This window comes from Pseudorca crassidens, chromosome 1 (assembly GCF_039906515.1).
Source record: "Pseudorca crassidens isolate mPseCra1 chromosome 1, mPseCra1.hap1, whole genome shotgun sequence".
Classification (NCBI taxonomy): Eukaryota; Metazoa; Chordata; class Mammalia; order Artiodactyla; family Delphinidae; genus Pseudorca; species Pseudorca crassidens.
This window is the reverse complement of record NC_090296.1, coordinates 29,225,584-29,245,215: the sequence shown is the minus strand read 5'-3', so window position 1 is coordinate 29,245,215 and position 19,632 is coordinate 29,225,584. Positions and strand designations below refer to the sequence as shown.

General features: G+C 37.1%; 1 protein-coding gene across 5 annotated transcripts; it reads left to right on the top strand.

Moving 5' to 3' along the window:
- The first annotated feature begins 3,384 nt into the window (after window positions 1–3,384).
- PTGR2 (prostaglandin reductase 2) lies at window positions 3,385–19,632 on the top strand. 5 transcript variants are annotated; one of them, XM_067730678.1, is made up of 12 exons: window positions 3,490–3,536; window positions 7,964–8,048; window positions 8,473–8,562; window positions 9,149–9,254; window positions 9,362–9,480; window positions 11,522–11,713; window positions 13,938–14,108; window positions 15,140–15,349; window positions 16,361–16,482; window positions 17,622–17,709; window positions 18,463–18,502; window positions 19,325–19,632. In XM_067730678.1, exons 5-12 carry the CDS (start codon window positions 9,478–9,480, stop codon window positions 19,408–19,410), a joined length of 912 nt encoding a protein of 303 aa, XP_067586779.1. In that variant the 5' UTR covers window positions 3,490–3,536; window positions 7,964–8,048; window positions 8,473–8,562; window positions 9,149–9,254; window positions 9,362–9,477; the 3' UTR covers window positions 19,411–19,632. The 5 variants fall into 5 exon arrangements, with proteins under 5 accessions (XP_067586773.1, XP_067586779.1, XP_067586789.1 ...); XM_067730688.1 differs by lacking the exon at window positions 9,149–9,254; XM_067730698.1 differs by lacking the exon at window positions 8,473–8,562 and having other exon boundaries at window positions 3,509–3,536.

Below are 19,632 nucleotides of genomic sequence, written 5' to 3'. Positions count from 1 at the left end.
CTGGCTAAAGGAAACCCAGAAGAAATGCTCCATAATAGTGATTCAAACGACCACGAGGGCACGACTCTCTCTCTAAGCCCGCCCATGTGTCTATCCACACGTACCCTTTTTCCTCCTAATAAATACTTTACTTGTTCCATTACTTTCCATCTCTATGTGTAAATTCATTTCTACACAGCTCATGGGCCAGAGCCTTGTCACTGGCACTGGTGCCTTGTGGTCTAGTGGCTAGGATTCAGCAGTCTCACTGCCACGGCCCGACCTCAGTCTCTGGCTGGGAACTGAAATCCCGCTTCAAGCCACTGCAGGCTGAGGCCACCTGAGATCATCACCACTTTTTTTCCTCACTTGCACTTTATTTCAGTGCAAGTATCCTGCTCCTCAACACAATATCCCTGTTGTATTGTGATTTATAATAACAAATACCTATTTGGTCTTTACCCATTTCTGGCACTAAGCTCCTAGAACCCTTGGAACTTCAAAAGTGTTGAGGGAATCAAGGTATCTTTTGTTATGTTCATGAGGTGACTTTTGGACAGCCCACTGGTAACCTAAAGATGGGAGCTGGTTGCCAGGGTAACCAACCAAGTGATTAGAGGGTTGGAACTTTCAGTTTTCCTACCCTCCCATCTCCAGAGAGGGGAGAGGGGCAGGAGACTGAGTTCAGTCGCAATAGGCAATGACTTAATCAATCGTGCCTACATAATGAAGCCTCCATAAAAATCCAGAAGGACAGCGTTTGGAGAGCTTCCAGGTTAGTGAACACGTGGGGAAGCAGGGAAACTGTCCAGCTTGGAGAGGGCATGGAAGCTCTGCACCCTTTCCCCATACTTGCCCTATGCATCACTCTTATCTGACTGTTCCTGAGTTATAGCCTTTTATAATAACTGGTAATCTATTAAGTAAAATGTTTCTCTGAATTCTGTGAGCTGCTCTAGAAAACTGATTGAATCCGAGCAGAGGATCATTGGGACTTCCAATCTATAGCCTGTTTCTCAGAAGCACAGGTGGACTTTCGATTGGCATCTGAATGTGTGTGTGTGTGTGGGGGGGGCAATCTTATAGGACTGACCACGTAACCTGTGGGATCTGATATTATCTCCAGGTAGATAGTATCAGAATTGAGTTGAATTGTAAGTCAGCCAAGCTGGTGTCTGAGCATTGCTTGGTGGTGTGTGGGAAACTCCCCTAAATGGAATTGGGTGCAGAATCCAAATTGGGTGCAGAATCTTAGTCCCCCTAGATTTAGCATCCACTGATAATTCTCGTCTGATCCAATCTTTACTATGAAAGCTGTACAATACTCTAATATTTTACATTTAGTATTTATGATACTCTAGTACTTCCTCTACATTTACCAGCTAGCTCTCAGCATCCTACTGTAAGGAAGAACACTCCATTCTGTTTGCTTATTATTGGTTTAGATTCATAAATTTCTATGTTTATGATGTTTGTAAAGCATTATTGTAATTAATTATTTTGGTGCTCAAGTTGTCCCAGATTTGGCCAGTAGGATCCCCTTCAAGCTGGCTTCTGTGTCGCTGTGACATACTTCATCATTTTTGGTGGCAAAAAGATGTTCACTGGACTTCCCTCGCCATTCAGTGGTTAAGACTCTGTGCTTCCACTGCAGGGGGCATGGGTTTGCTCCCTGGTTGGGGAACTAAGATTCCACATGCCATGCAGTGCAGCCAAAAAAAAGATGTTCAGGCTCATCTGGTTCGGGCTTACCCTGACCCAGCCCTGAGTCTACCATTTCTCTCCTTTTTTTTTTTTGGCCACACGATGCAGCTTGATCTCAGTTCCCCAACCAGGGATCGAACCCGGGGCACAGCAGTAAAAGCCTGGAATCCCAACCACTAGGCCACCAGGGAACTCCCTTAGTGGACATATTAGGTTATCTACTGCTGCATAACCAAATACCCCCAAACTTAGCAGCTTAAAACAACGAACAATTATTATCTAACACAGTTTCTGAGGTTTAGGATTTGGGGAGAGGTTTAACTAGGTAGTTCTGGAAAAATTTCTCTCCTCTCATGAGGACACAATTAATACACTCATTTCTTGAATTTTTGGAAATAGGAACTCATTCCGGGGAGAAAAATCACACTTGTTACAAGGAGTTCACAGACCCTCTATCAAGAGAGTCAAAACTAATTTAATATTGCAGGGTTTCTTTTCTACTTTGAGAGAGTCTTTTAAAATCAAGTTCTAGACTATATTTTATGCTATTATTTTTAGTCTGTTAGAGTATTTTCTTTTCCATTAGTTGGTTCAATTTATTACAACAAAACGTTATCGAAGGTCTACCTGTACAAGATAGATAAAAGAAGTAAGTTTCTCCTCCTGCATGAAGAAGTTTGCACAGTAGTATAATCCTTCTAGTCCTTTCCTGAAGCTTTTCCGAAGAAGTAAAAATTTCAGAGGTGAAGCTACCAGGAGCTCCAGGCTGTTTAATGATTCTTACCCACTTGCTCACGATCCCAGTCGCCTTTCAGCTACTGAATACTATGATTTATGCTGAGCTATTAGCTCTGACATGAATATAATATAAATAGCAATTATTTCACCTGCCTAATTCAGAATGGTCTCCCTTAGGGTTTGAAGTCCCTGGGGAATCCCAGCTATCCTAGGAATTAACCTTGCTCAACCTAGTTCAACACAGAAGGAGGCAGTTAACAATTATGAAATTGAGATGCCAGGTCACACCGGGTAATCCATCTTTGAGGAAGTTGGGATTCTTTGCAAAAGACAAGACAGCCCTGTTGTAAGGGAAGGAGTCCTTGGCCAGCAGTCCGGAGAGACTATGTAACCCCAGCACTTCCCCTAACCAGCTGAAAGGTAGATGGTCCAATCACAGCAGTCCTCCAAGCCTCAGTTTCCTCGGCTATAAAACGAAGGGTAGGCTTGTCGGGCCCCTAACTAACTGTAATTTTCCAACCTGAGGTTCAGGGAGAAATCCATAAAACAAAATTCCTTCAAAGTACTGCTAAAGGGCTTCCCTGGTGGCGCAGTGGTTGAGAGTCCGCCTGCCGATGCAGGGGACACTGGTTCGTGCCCCGGTCCGGGAAGATCCCACATGCCGCGGAGGGGCTGGGCCTGTGAGCCATGGCCGCTGAGCCTGCGCGTCCGGACCCTGTGCTCCGCAATGGGAGAGGCCTGCGTACCGCAAAAAAAAAAAAAAAAAAAAGTACTGCTAGAAGTGAACTCACTGGTCAAGGTTGAACGATTTGTTCTTTGGGTCCAGGTAGTAGGGGCTGCCATAGGCCACCAATCCCGGTTAACTTATTAATACACTTTGCCCATACATGTGACTAGTCTTTAAATCTCCGCACCTTCCCAACCTTCCACGGAAACGCTGTGACCCAGGCAGGTCTGTAGCCTAAACTTCAAAAACCCGCCCCTGGGAGGGGAGGGGGTGAGGAGCCGAGGTCTAGTCGTGCGCCTGCGTACTGAGGTCGGAGGGCCGAGGTCGTGCGGCGAACCCCTCGCCAGCTCTGCAAACCTCGCGAGATTTCCTCCCGAGCTCCTTGGCGGTGAGTGAAGCGCGGGGTTCCGCCGGCCGGGTCTGTTATGGCTGGGGAACCCGAGGCTGGGTCGGGCCCTTCAGGTGAGGGAGGATCAAGGAACCAGGGTGACCTCCCGGCTTCCTCCCGGAGCTGCTGGCGACGCTAGCATTATTGCCTACGTCACTGGGATAGGGAATGCTCGAGAAGAAGCAGAAGCAGGGTTTTTTTTTTTTTTTTAGAATTGTTGGTAGTAAGCAACCTCAAGTTTGGACATAATTGTGTTTAAGGTGTCCTTGGGATGTTCATTTAACACATATTTAATGGACACCTACTATGTGCAAGGCATAGGGGGTGAACATAAATCACTGAACTAAACAGGCACGATTCCCTGTCTTGGTGTTTACATTCTGGGAAGTCAGTCTGAAATTCCAGGTTGTAGACGCAGATTTTTAGTAATTTACGTATGAGTGGTTGGTAGTAGGAGCCATAGAAGGTGAAGCCACTTAGAAATGGAAGAGCCATGCAGGAATCCCCACATACTAGGGGAAAGGAAGGGAAAAAACAGAAGTCTCAAAGGAAAGGAGAGCGACCGTCCAGAAAAAGTGGAGGAAATCCCAGAGATTTACACGTTTTGTAATAAGGCCGTGGGCAACAGTCATTTGTGGCAGAATAATTGAGCAAGATCAGGGTAGAGAAGTTTTTTTTTTTTTTTTTAAAGGTGTTAGGAATCTCATGTTATGGCAGTGGTGTGTGTTGTGTTTGCCTGTGGGTTCTAGTGCAGTCATTACCAGTTGTGCGACCATGGGCAAGTTATTCAACCTCTCTGTGCCTCGTTTTCCTCCTCTATAAAATGGGAACAGTGACAGTGCCATCCTCAGAGTGTTGTTGGATGGAGGGGTTAAAGGAGACAATGGCTATTAAGTCTTTAGCCCAGTTCCTGGCACTTAGGTACATTCAGGAAACAGGCTGAGAGAAGGAACTTTCCCAAGATCCCGCGGGATTAGAAGCAGGATATGTACTCTGCTTTTCCTAGTTGGGTGCCCTATCCCTTATAATAGGCTGCAAGGTAGACATTGAGATAACACACTGTTTTTGACTGGCACTAGAATTTTTCAGTTGATCATTGATCTGGTATTATTTTGGAATATTGTTTACCACCAGTTAGGAACCTACGGGCAAATATGGTCTGCTTGATGTCAGTCAATAAGGACTTGAGTTTTTTTTCCCTCCCATTTGGGATGAATAACACCACCACCACCACACCTCCTTTCAGATCTAGAGCTGGTGTATCATATTGTATATTTTAATTTTGTGACTAAATTTCTTTATGTTTTAAATGTGTTGTTGTGCTATGGAGGGATATTGCACGATTATCCTACATTAGTTAATTGTAGTGTTTGATACTTGAAAACTTTCTAATTTAATACAGAGGGAGAAAACTTTAATAGTGTGCTTTTCATGCTGATAAGCAGTATTTGGACAAATCTACAGTGTGCATAATTTCAAGTAATAAAACATACCTTGAAAGTAATTAGGGAAAAGGGTGGCAAATATGAAACTTCATTTGGAAAGACTCCTTTGAAAATTTAGCCATCTTGGTGCTGTTAATCACCACTTAAGGTCAGTTATCTTTGGATCCAGTATCAATTTGGAAAACTTTGCCTTTTAACCCTATGTAATTTACACACATGGTGATTCAATAGGAGATTTTCTTTAAATAAATACATTTAGCCCTGCAAGACATTATGGACTTCTCGCTGTGATGAAATAGGAGGCACACAGCACCACCTTTAAAGATTCTTGCCTAAAAAGTCTGAACCTGCATCTAATCAAACCTCTAGATCTAACCACCTGTCAAGGATAAGAGGGGAGATAGAAGAATGAAGTAAATGACATTATGAGAAAAAAAATAAAAATAGGGACTTCCCTGGCGGTCCAGTGGTTAAGATTCCGCGCTTCCACTGCCGGGGCCACGGATTCCATCCCTGGTCAGGGAACTAAGATCCTGCATGCTGCTCAGCCAAAAAAAAAAAAGACACTATGAGGATGCAACCCAAGGTCATTCAACAGACAAAGGAATGAAGAAACATGTTTTTTCAACAATCAGTGACATGAAATAAAAAAGGGGAGACTCAAAAATACAGTATATGGACCTTGATTCTAACGAACCAACTGTAAAAAGACGGGATTTGAATGTGCACTAGGTATTAGATAATGTCAAGGAATTACCTGGACTATTAATTCTGTTATGTTAATGGCATAGTGTTTATGTTTAAAACAACCTGTTGTTAGAGATGTATAACTGAGGGATTTTTGAATAGGATGATGTCTGGGATTTTGTTTTAATGGGAAGCTGGGGAACGCAGTCCTTAGCTGGCAACATTGTGTCCGAAAGGAGAGAGTGTATATTGAGAGCAACCAGCCATTAAGGTCACAACCAGTGAGATTATAAATATATACATTATAAAAAGTAAGGAAGTAAATAAGATGAATATCCATGTTCTTCATTCTATTTTATGGAATGCCACTAACATCAGACATTTAGTTCTTAATTAGGAGCAGAATTCCTCTCCTCTTGTAAAGGGTACCTACAGAAGAGTTGAACATTATTATGTGGCTATATACGTGAAAACCGTGTTTGGAGGTGATGGGCGGGCAATAGTGGAAAGTGTGAGGACAAGTGAGATCTGGGATGAAGAGATTTATGTTTCAGTCCTAACTCCTCTGTTTAACTGCTATGTGATCTTGGGTACAAACTGTACCTCAATTTCCGTTGTAAAATAAGGATATTACCTATATACTTTGTTTTAAGAAATAAATAAATCTGTGTGAAAGTTCTCCATAAGTTATCTCCATATAAATACTATGTTACGCAAGATTTGAAAAATACCCCGTGATGATTATTTAACATTTTTCTGAGAAGTATACATAAATCTCAGGTCTATATAAGAAACTCAGGTACTATATGGGATTAGAGAAATATGAAGAAATTCAAGAGTCCTGCAAATTTAGAAACTAGATTAGGAGTAGAGTCATGGGTAAATGAAATTACCCAGTGATACAAGGTAAGCATTATTAGATATCAAATGGATCTACAGATGGTTGTCAAATGTCTAAGTGTGCTGCTGTATAAACTTAGAAATGATGCTAAGAGCTAAATATATTGCAACTGTTGATAAGCAACAAGGATATATTGTATAGCATGGGGAATTATAGCCACTATCTTGTAATAACTTTTAGTGGAGTATAAGCTGTAAAAATCTTGAATCACTATGCTCTACACCTGAAACTAATATAATAATGTAAATCAACTATAATTTAATAAAAAATATGTTGCAATTGTAAAAAAAATGTCATTGATATAATTGTTGTTCTTGGGCTTCTCAACATTTTTAGGTACTAAAGAGGATGAAATAAAATATCTAATGAGAGAAGACAACTAGTAAATAATTTTAAAAAGGATAATATTTGCTTAGTAACTTAAAAATCAAACAACTTAGACATATAGGATGGAAATTTTTATGTAGTAGTTAAGTGATTGGAATGTCAGACAGCTTGGGTTTGGATCTCAACTCCACCACCTTAGGAAAGTGCTTAAACACTTTAAGGCACATTTCCTCATCTATAAATTGGGGATAATAATAAAATATTTAATAGGATTGTTAGATTAAATGAAATATATATTAAATATTATTAAATACTACATGAATATATATGTGCATATATATATATATGTATATATGTTTCATAGCACAACAGTCCTTGGTACAGAATAACACTAATGGTCTGTTCTCATTTTTAGTGATGGATAAAGTAAGCATGCCCAAGTCAGATACTGCTAGCATTGGAACTTCATTTTGCTTCTTTCATTAGCTCAGATTGTAAACCCAGAATAAACTGATCCTTTTTTACTCACTTGGCCATTCTATATTACATAATTTCCTAGAAGGTGAGGATTTTAAAATGCTTTTGATGTATTACTTTTATAATCAGCAGAGCTATTAAGAAATTTCCATTTTGATAAATGAATAAAATAATTTTTGAAAATTTGGTTACATCTCAATTAAACGGCTAGTGTTTTATTTGCTACTAGACTAACTGGCTAACTCTGGAGGAATATATCATATTGTTTTCTTTTAATCAAGCTACAGTAGGAGCCTTAATCATGATGGCTTGAAGATGAATGTGCCTGAATTATGAGGCCAAAAACATTTTGTTCCACTCAATCTTCAGTGAATTTGTTCTTATTAGTCAAATATTCTAATTAGATTTAGTCTTTCTTCATATATTTGCTTTAGGAGGCAAACTCTAACAGGAGAGACTACATCTTTTTTGGATCCTAAATATGATTTTTCCTTTCCTTGTTCAGAAACACAAATGTACATTTTTTTTTAACTTTTAAATTGTTGAATATTTCATAACTTACTTGTGATTTAAAACTTTTCTGTTTATAGGAGTTATTTTATACAGAAGTCTTGTGAGACCACTGTGCAAACAAGGTGATGATTGTACAAAGAGTGGTATTGAATTCCCGACCTGGTATGTATTTGTCTGTGATGAATGAACAACTGTGGTCTTTAATAATTATTAATGCAAATGGAGGAACAAAAAGTAATAATATGATGTAAATGTGGTAAATGAGGTAGGAAGATATTAACACTAGTAGAGATATTAGAAGAAACTCTTTAAATAATATAATATTCATTTAAAATTTTTATTTATTTATTCATTCATTCATTCTTGGCTGCGTTGGGTCTTTGTTGCTGTGCACAAGCTTTCTCTAGTTGAGGTGAGGGGGGGCTACTCTTTGTTGCGGTGTGCGGGCTTCTCATTGCTGTGGCTTCTCTTGTTGCGGAGCACGCGCTCTAGGTGTGCGGGCTTCAGTAGTTGTGGTGCATGGGCTTAGTTGCTCCGTGGGATCTTCCCGGTCCAGGGCTCTAATCTGTGTTTCCTGCATTGGCAGGCGGATTCTTGACCACTGCACCACCAGGGAAGTCCCAATATTCATTTTTTAAAATGATAAGTTATCAAGGCCACTTGTTGGGGAAATAAGGTATTTTAAAATATTATAATTTTTAGAAGGTTATATTACAAATATATGTGGCTTTTGTTTTTTCTTTGTAATGTGTATCATTGATTCTTAAGATGTGCTTTTCTGTTTTATGTGAAAAGCACTGACCTATGTCATCCTAGGTCATCTAACCTGACATCTAACCTGAATCATAGAAGCGTAGGCATGGAAGTAACCTGAGAGGTTTGGGCCCATGCTGCCTTGATTTTGGTGCTTACCTAGCATGTGGCCTGGGAAAGACACTTACCTTTTCTCAGTTTTAGTAAAGTGAGCAATTAGATTAAAATGTCTACATTCTATTTTCACCTTATAAATTTGATGATTCAATGAATATGAAGTTTTAATTATATTCATTTAAGTTTCTCTTTTCATCTTAAAATGAGGAAGGATAGTTTACCTCTTTACTTTGGCTAATGTGGTATTTCTGCTACCTTGTAAATTTTAATTTTCATAGTTAAAAAAAAAAGCTGGCTGTGCTTTTTTACTTTTTGAAATCCTTCTATAATTTTATAACAGATGAGGTGATTTACCTGTAATCACCTTAAAAAAGAAATTTTTACATTGACAGCAATATGCCAAAGGAAATTCTTGGAGAAAACCAAGAGCAAGTGAAACTATTTGAAGAATTTATGCTGAGTTACAGAAAAATTACAAAACAATATGGATTTATTCATGTGTGTATTCCAGGAGTGCTCTAAATCTTAGAGTGACCTTTTAAAAATAATAAATAATTCTATGGGAAAGTGACTTTTTGATTTTATATTTTTGCCTAATATTCTAGGAAAAAATGGTAATCCAGTGGCAGAAAATTTCCGAATAGAAGAAGTAAACTTGCCAGATATTATCAATGAAGGACAAGTACAAGTCAGAACTCTTTACCTTTCTGTGGATCCTTACATGGTAAGAATCAGGATTTTGTGACTTAGTGAAAATAATTTTATTTTCATATTTTTTCATGTTGCATCTGAATTTCATTGTGTAAGCCTCATGATTAATAAATATTTGAGGGACTTCCCTGGTGGCGCAGTGGTTAAGAATTCGCCTGCCAGTGCAGGGGACATGGGCTTGAGCCCTGGTCCGGGAAGATCCCATATGCTGCAGAGCAACTAAGCCCGTGGACCACAACTACTGAGCCTGCCCTCTAGAGCCCGCGAGCCACAACTACTGAGCCCGCGCGCCTAGAGCCCATGCTCCGCAATAAGAGAAGCCACCGCAATGAGAAGCCTGCGCACCGAAACAAAGAGTAGCCCCCAATCGCCACAACTAGAGAAAGCCCGCGTGCAGCAACGAAGACCCAACACAGCCAAAAATACATAAATGAATAAATTTATAAAAAAAAAATTACTCTGAACCCTCAGACTAGTTCTTTCTGTTATACTTTCTCAAAACAGTACCTTGACCTTCAGCCTATATCCCAGTTGTAATTAATAATTATTTGTGTTGTTATTAGATATTTATTTTCCCTAATAAAAAGTTATTATGACAAAGATCTTATTTATCACTGTATTTCTAGTGACAAGCGTAAGTGCTTATTAAGTATTAAAGGAAGGAAGGAAGAAAATTACTTTGGTTGCTTTCACTTGACACTGTTAAAAAAAAAAAAGGACACAAGCATCTTTAAAGGGGAAAAAAGAAATCTGATGAACATTAACTTATTGAAATTTTATATCATTCAAAATTCACAAGTAATTTTAATCACTATGCGTGTACTGTATTTTACATGGTTATATTTAATATGTATATACTATTTTGATTTCATATTTGTGATTTTATATTCATACCTTCATATGAAAAACTAGTCCAGATATTATTATTATTTTGGTGGTTGTATAACATTTTATTCTGTTGACATCACTCGCTTACCTATGAGGAATTACTCGTTCCCACTTCTTCTGTTAACCTTAAGAATCAGGTTCTTGGTGTGGCCAGTATCCAATGGCTGCTGCACTTGCTTTTCAAGAATATATGGGAGGGGCACACAAGCAGAAGTGTGGTGTATTCCCATAGAAGCTTCTGCCTCAATTCCCTGTGTGGTCTTTTCCCCTGGTGAACTGAACCAGACCATGGGGGGCCCCTTGATCAAGCAGCCTTCCATCTATTCCATCTCCTGGACCACACTGTAGGCTTGCACATCTTGGCCTTCATGAGAGAGGCAAGAGTGAGCCACAGAGAGGAAGAAAGCCTTGATTACCTCTGGGAGAAGTCTTTAGCCCTAGTTCTATGGAAAGGTTTGGTGCTATTGTGACATTATGTCTTTGAGGAATAAAGAGAACATCCAGCTGAGGTTAGGGGGAATGTTGTAGTGCTTGGTCTGAAGTTGTGACGAATAACTGTATAAAAATTGTTTCATTTCTCTTTTGGGTTATTTCCATTGAGGAAGCAGTATTGCTTGGCTGAAGAAATGAGCAGTATTATGGTCTATATGTTACTAGTTTGTTTTCTATTAAAAAAATGGACAGTTTTATAATATTATCAGCAGCAGTAAGTGTACCTAATTTGCAACAATCCATTGAAACCATTGACACAGTATCTTGTATTATTTTTGCTAGCATAATGTATGTAATATTACATAAATTTCTTTAAGTAGTAAGAATTTTAACAGCTTTATTGAACTATAATCCACATATCATACAGTTTACACATTTAAAGTGTACAATTCAGTGGTTTTTAGTCTATTCACAAAGTTGTGGAACAATCACCACAATCTAATTTTAGAACATACTTAAATTCCTTTTAAATTTCACTCTTGTTATAGAGGGGATACTTTTTTTTCAGGATAAAAAATAACTGAAAGGAAGAGAGAAATTAAGGTAAGTTTTGTTTGGCTAACACTGTACTTAACATTACTTGTTACATACTTTCTTTTAGTCACTGGGTAAATTAGTAAACTCTTTCAGTATTATCAGAGAGAATTATCCTAATCTATGTTTTCTTTTCTTAGCGTTGTAGAATGAATGAAGACACTGGCAGTGACTATATATCACCTTGGCAGCTGTCTCAGGTGGTTGATGGTGGAGGTATTGGGATTATAGAAGAAAGCAAACACACAAATTTTACTAAAGGCGATTTTGTGACTTCTTTCTGTTGGCCCTGGCAAACCAAGGTTATTCTAGATGGAAATATCCTTGAAAAGGTGATGTATAATATAAAGTATCTGATTTTTTCCCCCCCTGTAATTCCTTCTTTATGCATTTGGTGCTCAGTTCTTTTTGTTATCAGGGAAAAAATAAAAGCACATGTTTTCTTTTTAGATAGCTGTCAGAATATGGAAAGCCTTTTATTCCTCTTCCACTGTTGGTTGTAACTATGTATGACAGTTCTTAGATTGCCAATGAGTGATGTTGTTTTCCATATTTAATTTCTCAAATTTTAAATAAATGTTTTATACTAAGAACTAGAAGACCCCTTATAGTTGTATGCTTTAAAGTTTCCTGAGAAATTTCCACTTGACTTACGAAATTCATTTGGTTTGTGCTTGAAATTCCATCTTGTGTCAGAAATCTTGAGTTCGGTTTCTACTGTTAGGCTCAACCATGTGGAATTACCAATATTTGTCTGTTTTGACCTACAAAAACTGGCAGCCTCATGTAATTCAGCCTAATATTTGTCATCAAGGAAGTTACCTTATATCTCTGAACCTCAGTTTCCTCATGTGCAAAATGAAAACAATAGCTACCTCACAAGTGAATGTGAAAATTAAATTAAATTTAGCTATGATAAATGTGATTAAGGCTTTGTAAAAAGCTTTATAAAATTTTAGTATTTTTATGATTACCAATTATTATAATCAGTTAAAGACGGCTGTTAAGATAAAATGAGATGCGGGAGACATTACACAATCATTTGCCAACTTAATGGTACCAGTAAAATATATTTAACTAGAAATTTCATAGCAGGAAGTGAAAGAGAAACATTAAGCACTTTCTAGTTTTCCCTGTCATTGTGCTATAGTGGGAAATTGAGCAACTGGAGAGAGCTTAAAAATGTTTGGGGAGTAGGTACTAGAAATGAGGAAGAGGAATTCAGAAGGGATAGAAAAATGATCTTTGCTAAAAGCAAACTTATCTCACAATGGTTTTATACTGGCTTTACTAATAAATGACTATTAACTACAGGATACATTTCTGTGTAGTGTACAGTAGACCTTTCTGTATATTATAGACTTTAATATCTCCATTACCTTTATTCACACACCAGACTTAACTGATAGCCATTTAAAACTGCTGATTACAAACTGCCATTTTCTTTTTTTGTGGCAGACCAAGGTGGCGAATCTTGATTACTTTTGGTGGTTTATTGAGTTTTTACCAAAATTATTCAATTCCTTAAAAACTATTATAAAACCTTTATGGTAGGGAGTCTTTCTATATAATTTTTTTTCAATTCTCCCTAATGTTACAGATAAGAAAACAGGCACAGAAAATGCGAGAGAAGTATAATTAACTATTGATTGGGCCTGGTAAACATATAAACGTAAAATGCTAAAAAGCTGACAGAGACCTCATTTTATTCTGTAATTAAGCTAGAAGAAATTGTATCACACCTTCCTTACATTTCCATGGACCATTTTAAGCATCAGTAATGAGAACTGTTAGAGTTTGAGCTCATTTTTATATAGATAAATGTTTACTCTGGAATTGCTCAGAGATTTTTAAACTTTCCAGTTTTGCCTAGTGTTTTCCTGTTAAGTGTTTCCTCTCTTTTGAAATATTTGGGACATTGACAAGAAAGAATGTTTGGTATCTCTTATGTGGCAATTCTTTTTTAAAGGTTTTGTAGGGTTTTTTTTTACTATAAAGAGAAGTAATATTCTTTTTTTTTTTTTTTTTTACTTTGTACAAGTAAATTATAGAATTTTAACAAGACTGAAGAATGGTTTACTGTTCTTGAAACTATGTTGGGTTGTTTATTAGTCCACTTGAACTGCCATTACAAAATACCATAGACTGAAATTTATTTTCTCACAGTTCTGGAGTCTAGAAGTCTGAGGTCAAGGTGCTGGAACATTTGGTTTCAGGTGAAGCCTCTCTTCCTGGCTTAAAGATGGCTGCCTTCTCACTGTGTCCTCACACAGCATCCAGCCTTTCCTCTGTGCACCTGCATAGAAAGAGATCTCTGGTGCCTCTTCCTCTTTTAAGGACATAAGCCCTATCAGATTAGGGCCCCACCTTTATGACCTCATTTAACCTTATCTCCTTAAAGGCCCTATCTCCAAATATACTCACACTAAGAGTTAGGTCTTCAATATATGAATTTGGTGGGGACACAATACAGTACTTAACAGGTTGTCTCTACCCTGTTGACTTAAAATGGAAATTCCTAGTATTATTTTTAAAAGGTATGTATATATTTTTTAGGTAGACCCACAGCTTGTGGATGGACACCTTTCATACTTTCTTGGAGCTATAGGGATGCCTGGTTTGACTTCCTTGATTGGGATACAGGAAAAAGGTCATATAACTGCTGAATCTAATCAGACAATGGTTGTTAGTGGAGCTGCTGGTGCTTGTGGATCCTTAGCTGGGCAGGTAAACTTTTGGAGAATAATCTGATTTTCTAAAAAACTAGTCATAACTGAATCTCTGGATATGTGTATATAATTTAAGATATAAAATTGAACAAATTTATACTGTGATTATTTTACACATTTTTGGTAGAAGTGATGTTATAGCATGCTTAGACTTTCTTCTTAACAATATGAAAAATGTTACAGATTTTTGTATTTTGTTCTTTTTTTAAAAATTTTATTATTTATTTATTTATGCGGTACGCGGGCTTCTCACTGTTGTGGCCTCTCCTGTTGCGGAGCTCCGGACGCGCAGGCTCAGCGGCCATGGCCCACAGGCCCATACGCTCCGCGGCATGTGGGATCCTCCCAGGCCGGGGTATGAACCCGTGTCCCCTGCATTGGCAGGCGGACTCTCAACCGTTGCACCACCAGGGAAGCCCTGTATTTTGTTCTCTTTTAACCAAAACTGACATGGTAAATGCTAGAGCATTGCTGTAATCAATATGAAGAAGAAAATCACAGAGTACCTGTCTGGAATTACATGAATTAAAAAACAAGTTTATATTTTAAAAAAATCATCTTCAAATAAGAAAGCACTTATTGGGTTCTAGAAGTATAGTAAATATTATGATAGAAATTTATAAAGTACATTGTTTTATGAATAATAGCCTTTATGGTGTGAAACCATTGAAACAAAACATTTTATCTTAATAGTGATTTTAGTTGCTCACGGCCTGAAAAATATTGAATTGCAAGATAGAGATGTTTTGGGTCTGACTATTCCTTTTATGACATCATCTTTAAATTGCGAGATTTTAACATTCAAACTAACTCTAATTTTATTCAATCTTAATTTTTTAAAGAATGCCATTATATCTGTTCTCAGTTCTTTTGGTTTCAAATTACTTTCAGCTAAAGGCCTTAGAATCTAACCTCAGTTGTGACGAACACTTTCATATATGTACTTGTATTAACTTTCATACTTTCACATTTTTATATTTAAATTGTGACAGTTGAAAGTTGTTTAATTTTCAAAAATTTTCCCCCTAGATTGGCCATTTGATGGGCTGTTCCAGAGTTGTGGGAATTTGTGGAACACCTGAGAAGTGCCTCCTTTTGACCTCAGAACTGGGCTTTGATGCTGCAATTAATTATAAAGAGGGGAGTGTGGCAGAACAGCTCCGTGAATTATGCCCCTCTGGAGTGGATGTTTACTTTGACAATGTTGGAGGTGACATCAGTGATACAGTGATAAGTCAGGTTGTTTTCTGATTTGTTTGTTATAAATTTGAATACTACGGTTTATTTGATGTGATATCTTTTTACCTGATAGAGAGAAAAAAAAACTTTATAAAATTGTAGGGTTTATGGTGAAAAACATGATGGTTAGTATTGTAATTAAGTGATACAGAAGAGCTTGCTGAAGCTACTTCCATTTGTTTGTGGATTTGCTTGTGGATTTGCACTGTGAGCATCAACTTCAGTTCTTTGCTAGCAATGTTATATTTTCACCTGTAATTTATTTTTGTGAAAAAATACAGTTGTATTATTCAAATGAAATTCTAACCTTTAACTCACTTCTAACCATCAACCAACTTAAATCAACCAACTTACAGCCATGACTTTGGGTAAGGAAAGGATTTTCATAGATTGCAGGTATTTACATATTTTAACTGACAGTGTTACAATTTATCAACATTAGCTGTTAACACTGCATTGTCCTTTACTCTATGTAAAATTGTTTTCAATTGAGGTGAAATTATTTAAATTCTAAGAAATACTCTACCAATAATAACAAAAGTAAGCAACAATGATGACAATGAGAACTAATGCAATTCTTTTGCTGATTACCAAACTCTTATTTACTGCTGTGTTCCTTTGCAGTAGACTTATTTTCTAGCTAATTAAAGCTCTCTAATACATATAATGGGTAAGTCTTCAAAACAAAATCAATTACTTGGCATTATAATTATATAATACTAATTATAATACTATAATGCCAATTATAACTGGCATAATAGTATTGAATACTATAGGGAATTCCCTGGAGGTGAGGTGGTCCAGTTGTTAGGACTGTGTGCTTTCACTGCCCAGGGCGCAGGTTCAATCCCTGGTCAGGGAACTAAGATACCACAAACCGAGTGGTGTGGCCATTTGAAAAAAAAGATTAAATATTACAGTCAAGGAGGCTTTCATTGAGGCAGCCATAAAATTAGTAAACATAGGGAAGGTGTATATCTTAGGTTATAATCATCAGTTTTCTCCGAACAGATGAATCAGAACAGCCACATCATCCTATGTGGTCAAATTTCTCAGTACAACAAAGATGTGCCTTATCCTCCTCCACTACCCTCTGCTGTAGAAGCAATCCGGAAAGAAAGAAACATCACAAGGTGTGTTCTATACTTTCCCCTTATTACCAGATCCAAGGGGTTTAAAGATCATGGATGAATACAAAATATGTTGTTCTTCATATATAATTTTTCTTATTAAATAAAACTTGAAAATGTACATTTTAAGGTGGTCATTTAGGGTTTGGTTAACTAGGTCCCTGGCAGAAAACTTTTTGAAAGATGCATCTGTTCAATCAATCTTTCGCAAATCTTTTTTCGAGTGTTAGAAATTCCACTCGTATTGGCTTAAGTGCGAAGGAAATTTATTGGCTCATGTATCTAAGAAGTTCAGTATTAGTACTGGCTCAGATTTGGCTGGATAAAAGGTTTGCATAGTGGTGTCATGACTCAAGTTTTTTTTTTTTTAATTAATTAATTCTTACTTTTGGCTGTGTTGGGTCTTCGTTGCTGCGCGCAGGCTTTCTCTAGTTGTGGCGAGTGGGGGCTACTCTTCGTTGCGGTGCACGGGCCTCTCATTGCGGTGGCTTCTCTTGTTATGGAGCACGGGCTCTAGGTGCACAGGCTTCATTAGTTGTGGCGCACGGGCTTAGTTGCTCCACGGCATGTGGGATCCTCCCGGACCAGGGCTCGAACCCGTGTCCCCCGCACTGGCAGGTGGAGTCTTAACCACTGCGCCACCAGGGAGGTCCCATGACTCAGTTTTTCTTCACCCCTGGGCTGTGCTTTCTTCTGGATTGTCTTGGCTCCCTCGCAGGCTCTCCTCTTGCAGCAGCAGGAGGATGACTGTTATCTTTACTCTTACATTTTACCAGATTAGCAATCCAAGCAAAAAAGAGAACAGCTCTCTTCTTGCAGTTTTATCACATCTCCAGGCTGATACTTAATGGCTCAGACTGGCCTGGCTTTCGTTACATGAGGGTGGGGAAAGGATGTCACCCACAAAGTAAAATCACAGTGTTACTACCAAATGGGATTATAGATGCTGGGCAGAGAATACAATAGAAGTCCATTATACTTACGCTTGTAACTACACCTAAAGCTATATCTGACCAGACTCTGTGTGATTAAGTCCTAATGTTTGAAAGATTAACAAATTTTAGTGTTCTGGAATGATTTGATTTGGGCTTTCTCACTCCCTTCCTAGTCTCTGATCATTATCCTTTTCTTCCCCACTACAGAGAAAGATTTCTGGTGTTAAATTTTAAGGACAAATTTGAGCCTGGTATTCTCCAGCTGAGTCAGTGGTTTAAAGAAGGAAAGCTAAAGGTAGAACTTGCTTCTGTTCTTTATCAGTATTATTCTTCCTGCTACTTGATATACTTTTGTATTATTTGAATTTAATATTAGTTTTGTAATAAATATTTCTACAGAAGAAAAGTATACTGAATATTATAAATTAACTTTACCTCCTGAGTGAGGATAACTCTTCTGATTGAGAAATCCTCTCATTATTCCCTTTATCTAAAATTTTATTAACGTTTACTTTTCTTAGACTATATTACAAGATCAATAGGTTTTTGTTTTTTCCAAATTGTAATATTCATTAACACATATTTATGGAATGCTACTATGAGTTGGAAGCTGTGCTTATAAGCACCTCCTAGTACCTCTCCACCACCATACATCTTTCCTGCCCTCCCTGGACATTCTGATAGATCCCTTGGCTGTGGCTGAAAATCAGGAATTATCGATCTGGGGTCCAGAGACCCTGACCTAGGATGTTCTTGAAATGTGAAAATAATAGGCAAAGTTGTATGTGTGTGTGCTTATATACTTTGTTTTTTGAAAAGAAGGTGTATAGCATGTGATATTACAAACTGAAGATTAGACAATGGGAAAATAGGATTGTACTTAAAAAATGAATTGATAGGAAACTTTTCTGGACTACCTACACAAAATGAAGATCTCTTTTTAGACAGAAAATGCTAAATAGTATTGCTGCCTTTTGTAAAACTGAAAACTGTTAAATAGAAACACTTAAGTCTAAAGAATATAAAATATACCTATTTTGATTTACAGATCAAAGAGACTATGATAAATGGATTGGAAAACATGGGAGGTAAGATGAATGCAGATTTATTTATTATACACATGAGTTCAGCACAGATACTCTCTTTTTTCTTTTAATTCTACTCCTCTGTTGTTTTTTTCTTTTTAAATCATTTCTTTCCTGTAAAGTCTTGATCAAACTTCATGAAGTTCAACTTAGTGGTATTTAAGAGCCATTGTTTTCTCATTTCAAATTGTAAAGTAAGTGTTTCTTTGGTTTTGTAAATAACTTATGAAAAAAAATGTAAGAATTGTGAAAGTCATTTAGCCTCTAGGTAACTTTTTCTGATTGAATGGTTCTAAGCCATCATAAGATTACATGAAGCAAATTTTCAATATTGGGTTTTTTTTTTTACTAACATACACAGATTTCAACACTCTCTTTTGTTTCAAATAAAGAGGATTGAATAAAACTGATAATTTTTCCTTTTTGAGAAAAAATTTTTAATATATTTGGAGATATTTCACTTAGTAAAACTTTATGACTAGATTTCTAATATTTTAAAGTTATTTAAAAATTGTTATTGCTGACATTTATCCTCATATTTATTTGCCTCTAGTCTTCAGACTCTGTAACAGTGAACATGGATGTAGACACCAATTAATCATATCTAGTTGGATAAAAACACATTTTTAACATGTTAATTGGGTTAGTTTGTCCTATAACTTTGCCAGTGTTTTACTTGAGGTTTCTTTTCATGACAGTTTCCTTTTGTACTTAAAATCATTGAAAAAATTATTCAAATTAATTGTATGTGTCTGACCTACTGATAAACATGTAGGATGGTGACATTTATGTTTTCAGATAACCTAGTTTTTTTTTTCTTTCCAGCTGCATTCCAGTCCATGATGACAGGAGGTAACATCGGAAAGCAGATAGTTTGCATTTCAGAAGAAACCTCTTTGTTATCTCTGTAAACATCTTCATTAAGGAAATACACAGATTGCTTTCCGTTTTGCACAAAGATTTCAAGATACATTAAAAAAACCCTTAAGAGTACAGATACCTTTTGATTTAAATGTGATCATAGGTGATATTTTCTTAGCTGCATAACATAATTCTTTCCTGTGTCTTCAATATCATATATGTATTCTTCATCCAATATGATTATTTACAATAATAGATTGAAGTCAATATGA

What these genes read in the sequence shown, in the direction of transcription:
- PTGR2 (XM_067730672.1), top strand. Translation starts at nt 8,012, where the DNA reads ATGATTGTACAAAGAGTGGTATTGAATTCCCGACCTG. An exon ending in TTAAAGAAGGAAAGCTAAAG is followed by an intron (nt 17,710 to 18,462) that starts GTAGAACTTGCT and finishes TTTGATTTACAG; the next exon opens with ATCAAAGAGACTATGATAAA. An exon ending in TGGATTGGAAAACATGGGAG is followed by an intron (nt 18,503 to 19,324) that starts GTAAGATGAATG and finishes TTTTCTTTCCAG; the next exon opens with CTGCATTCCAGTCCATGATG.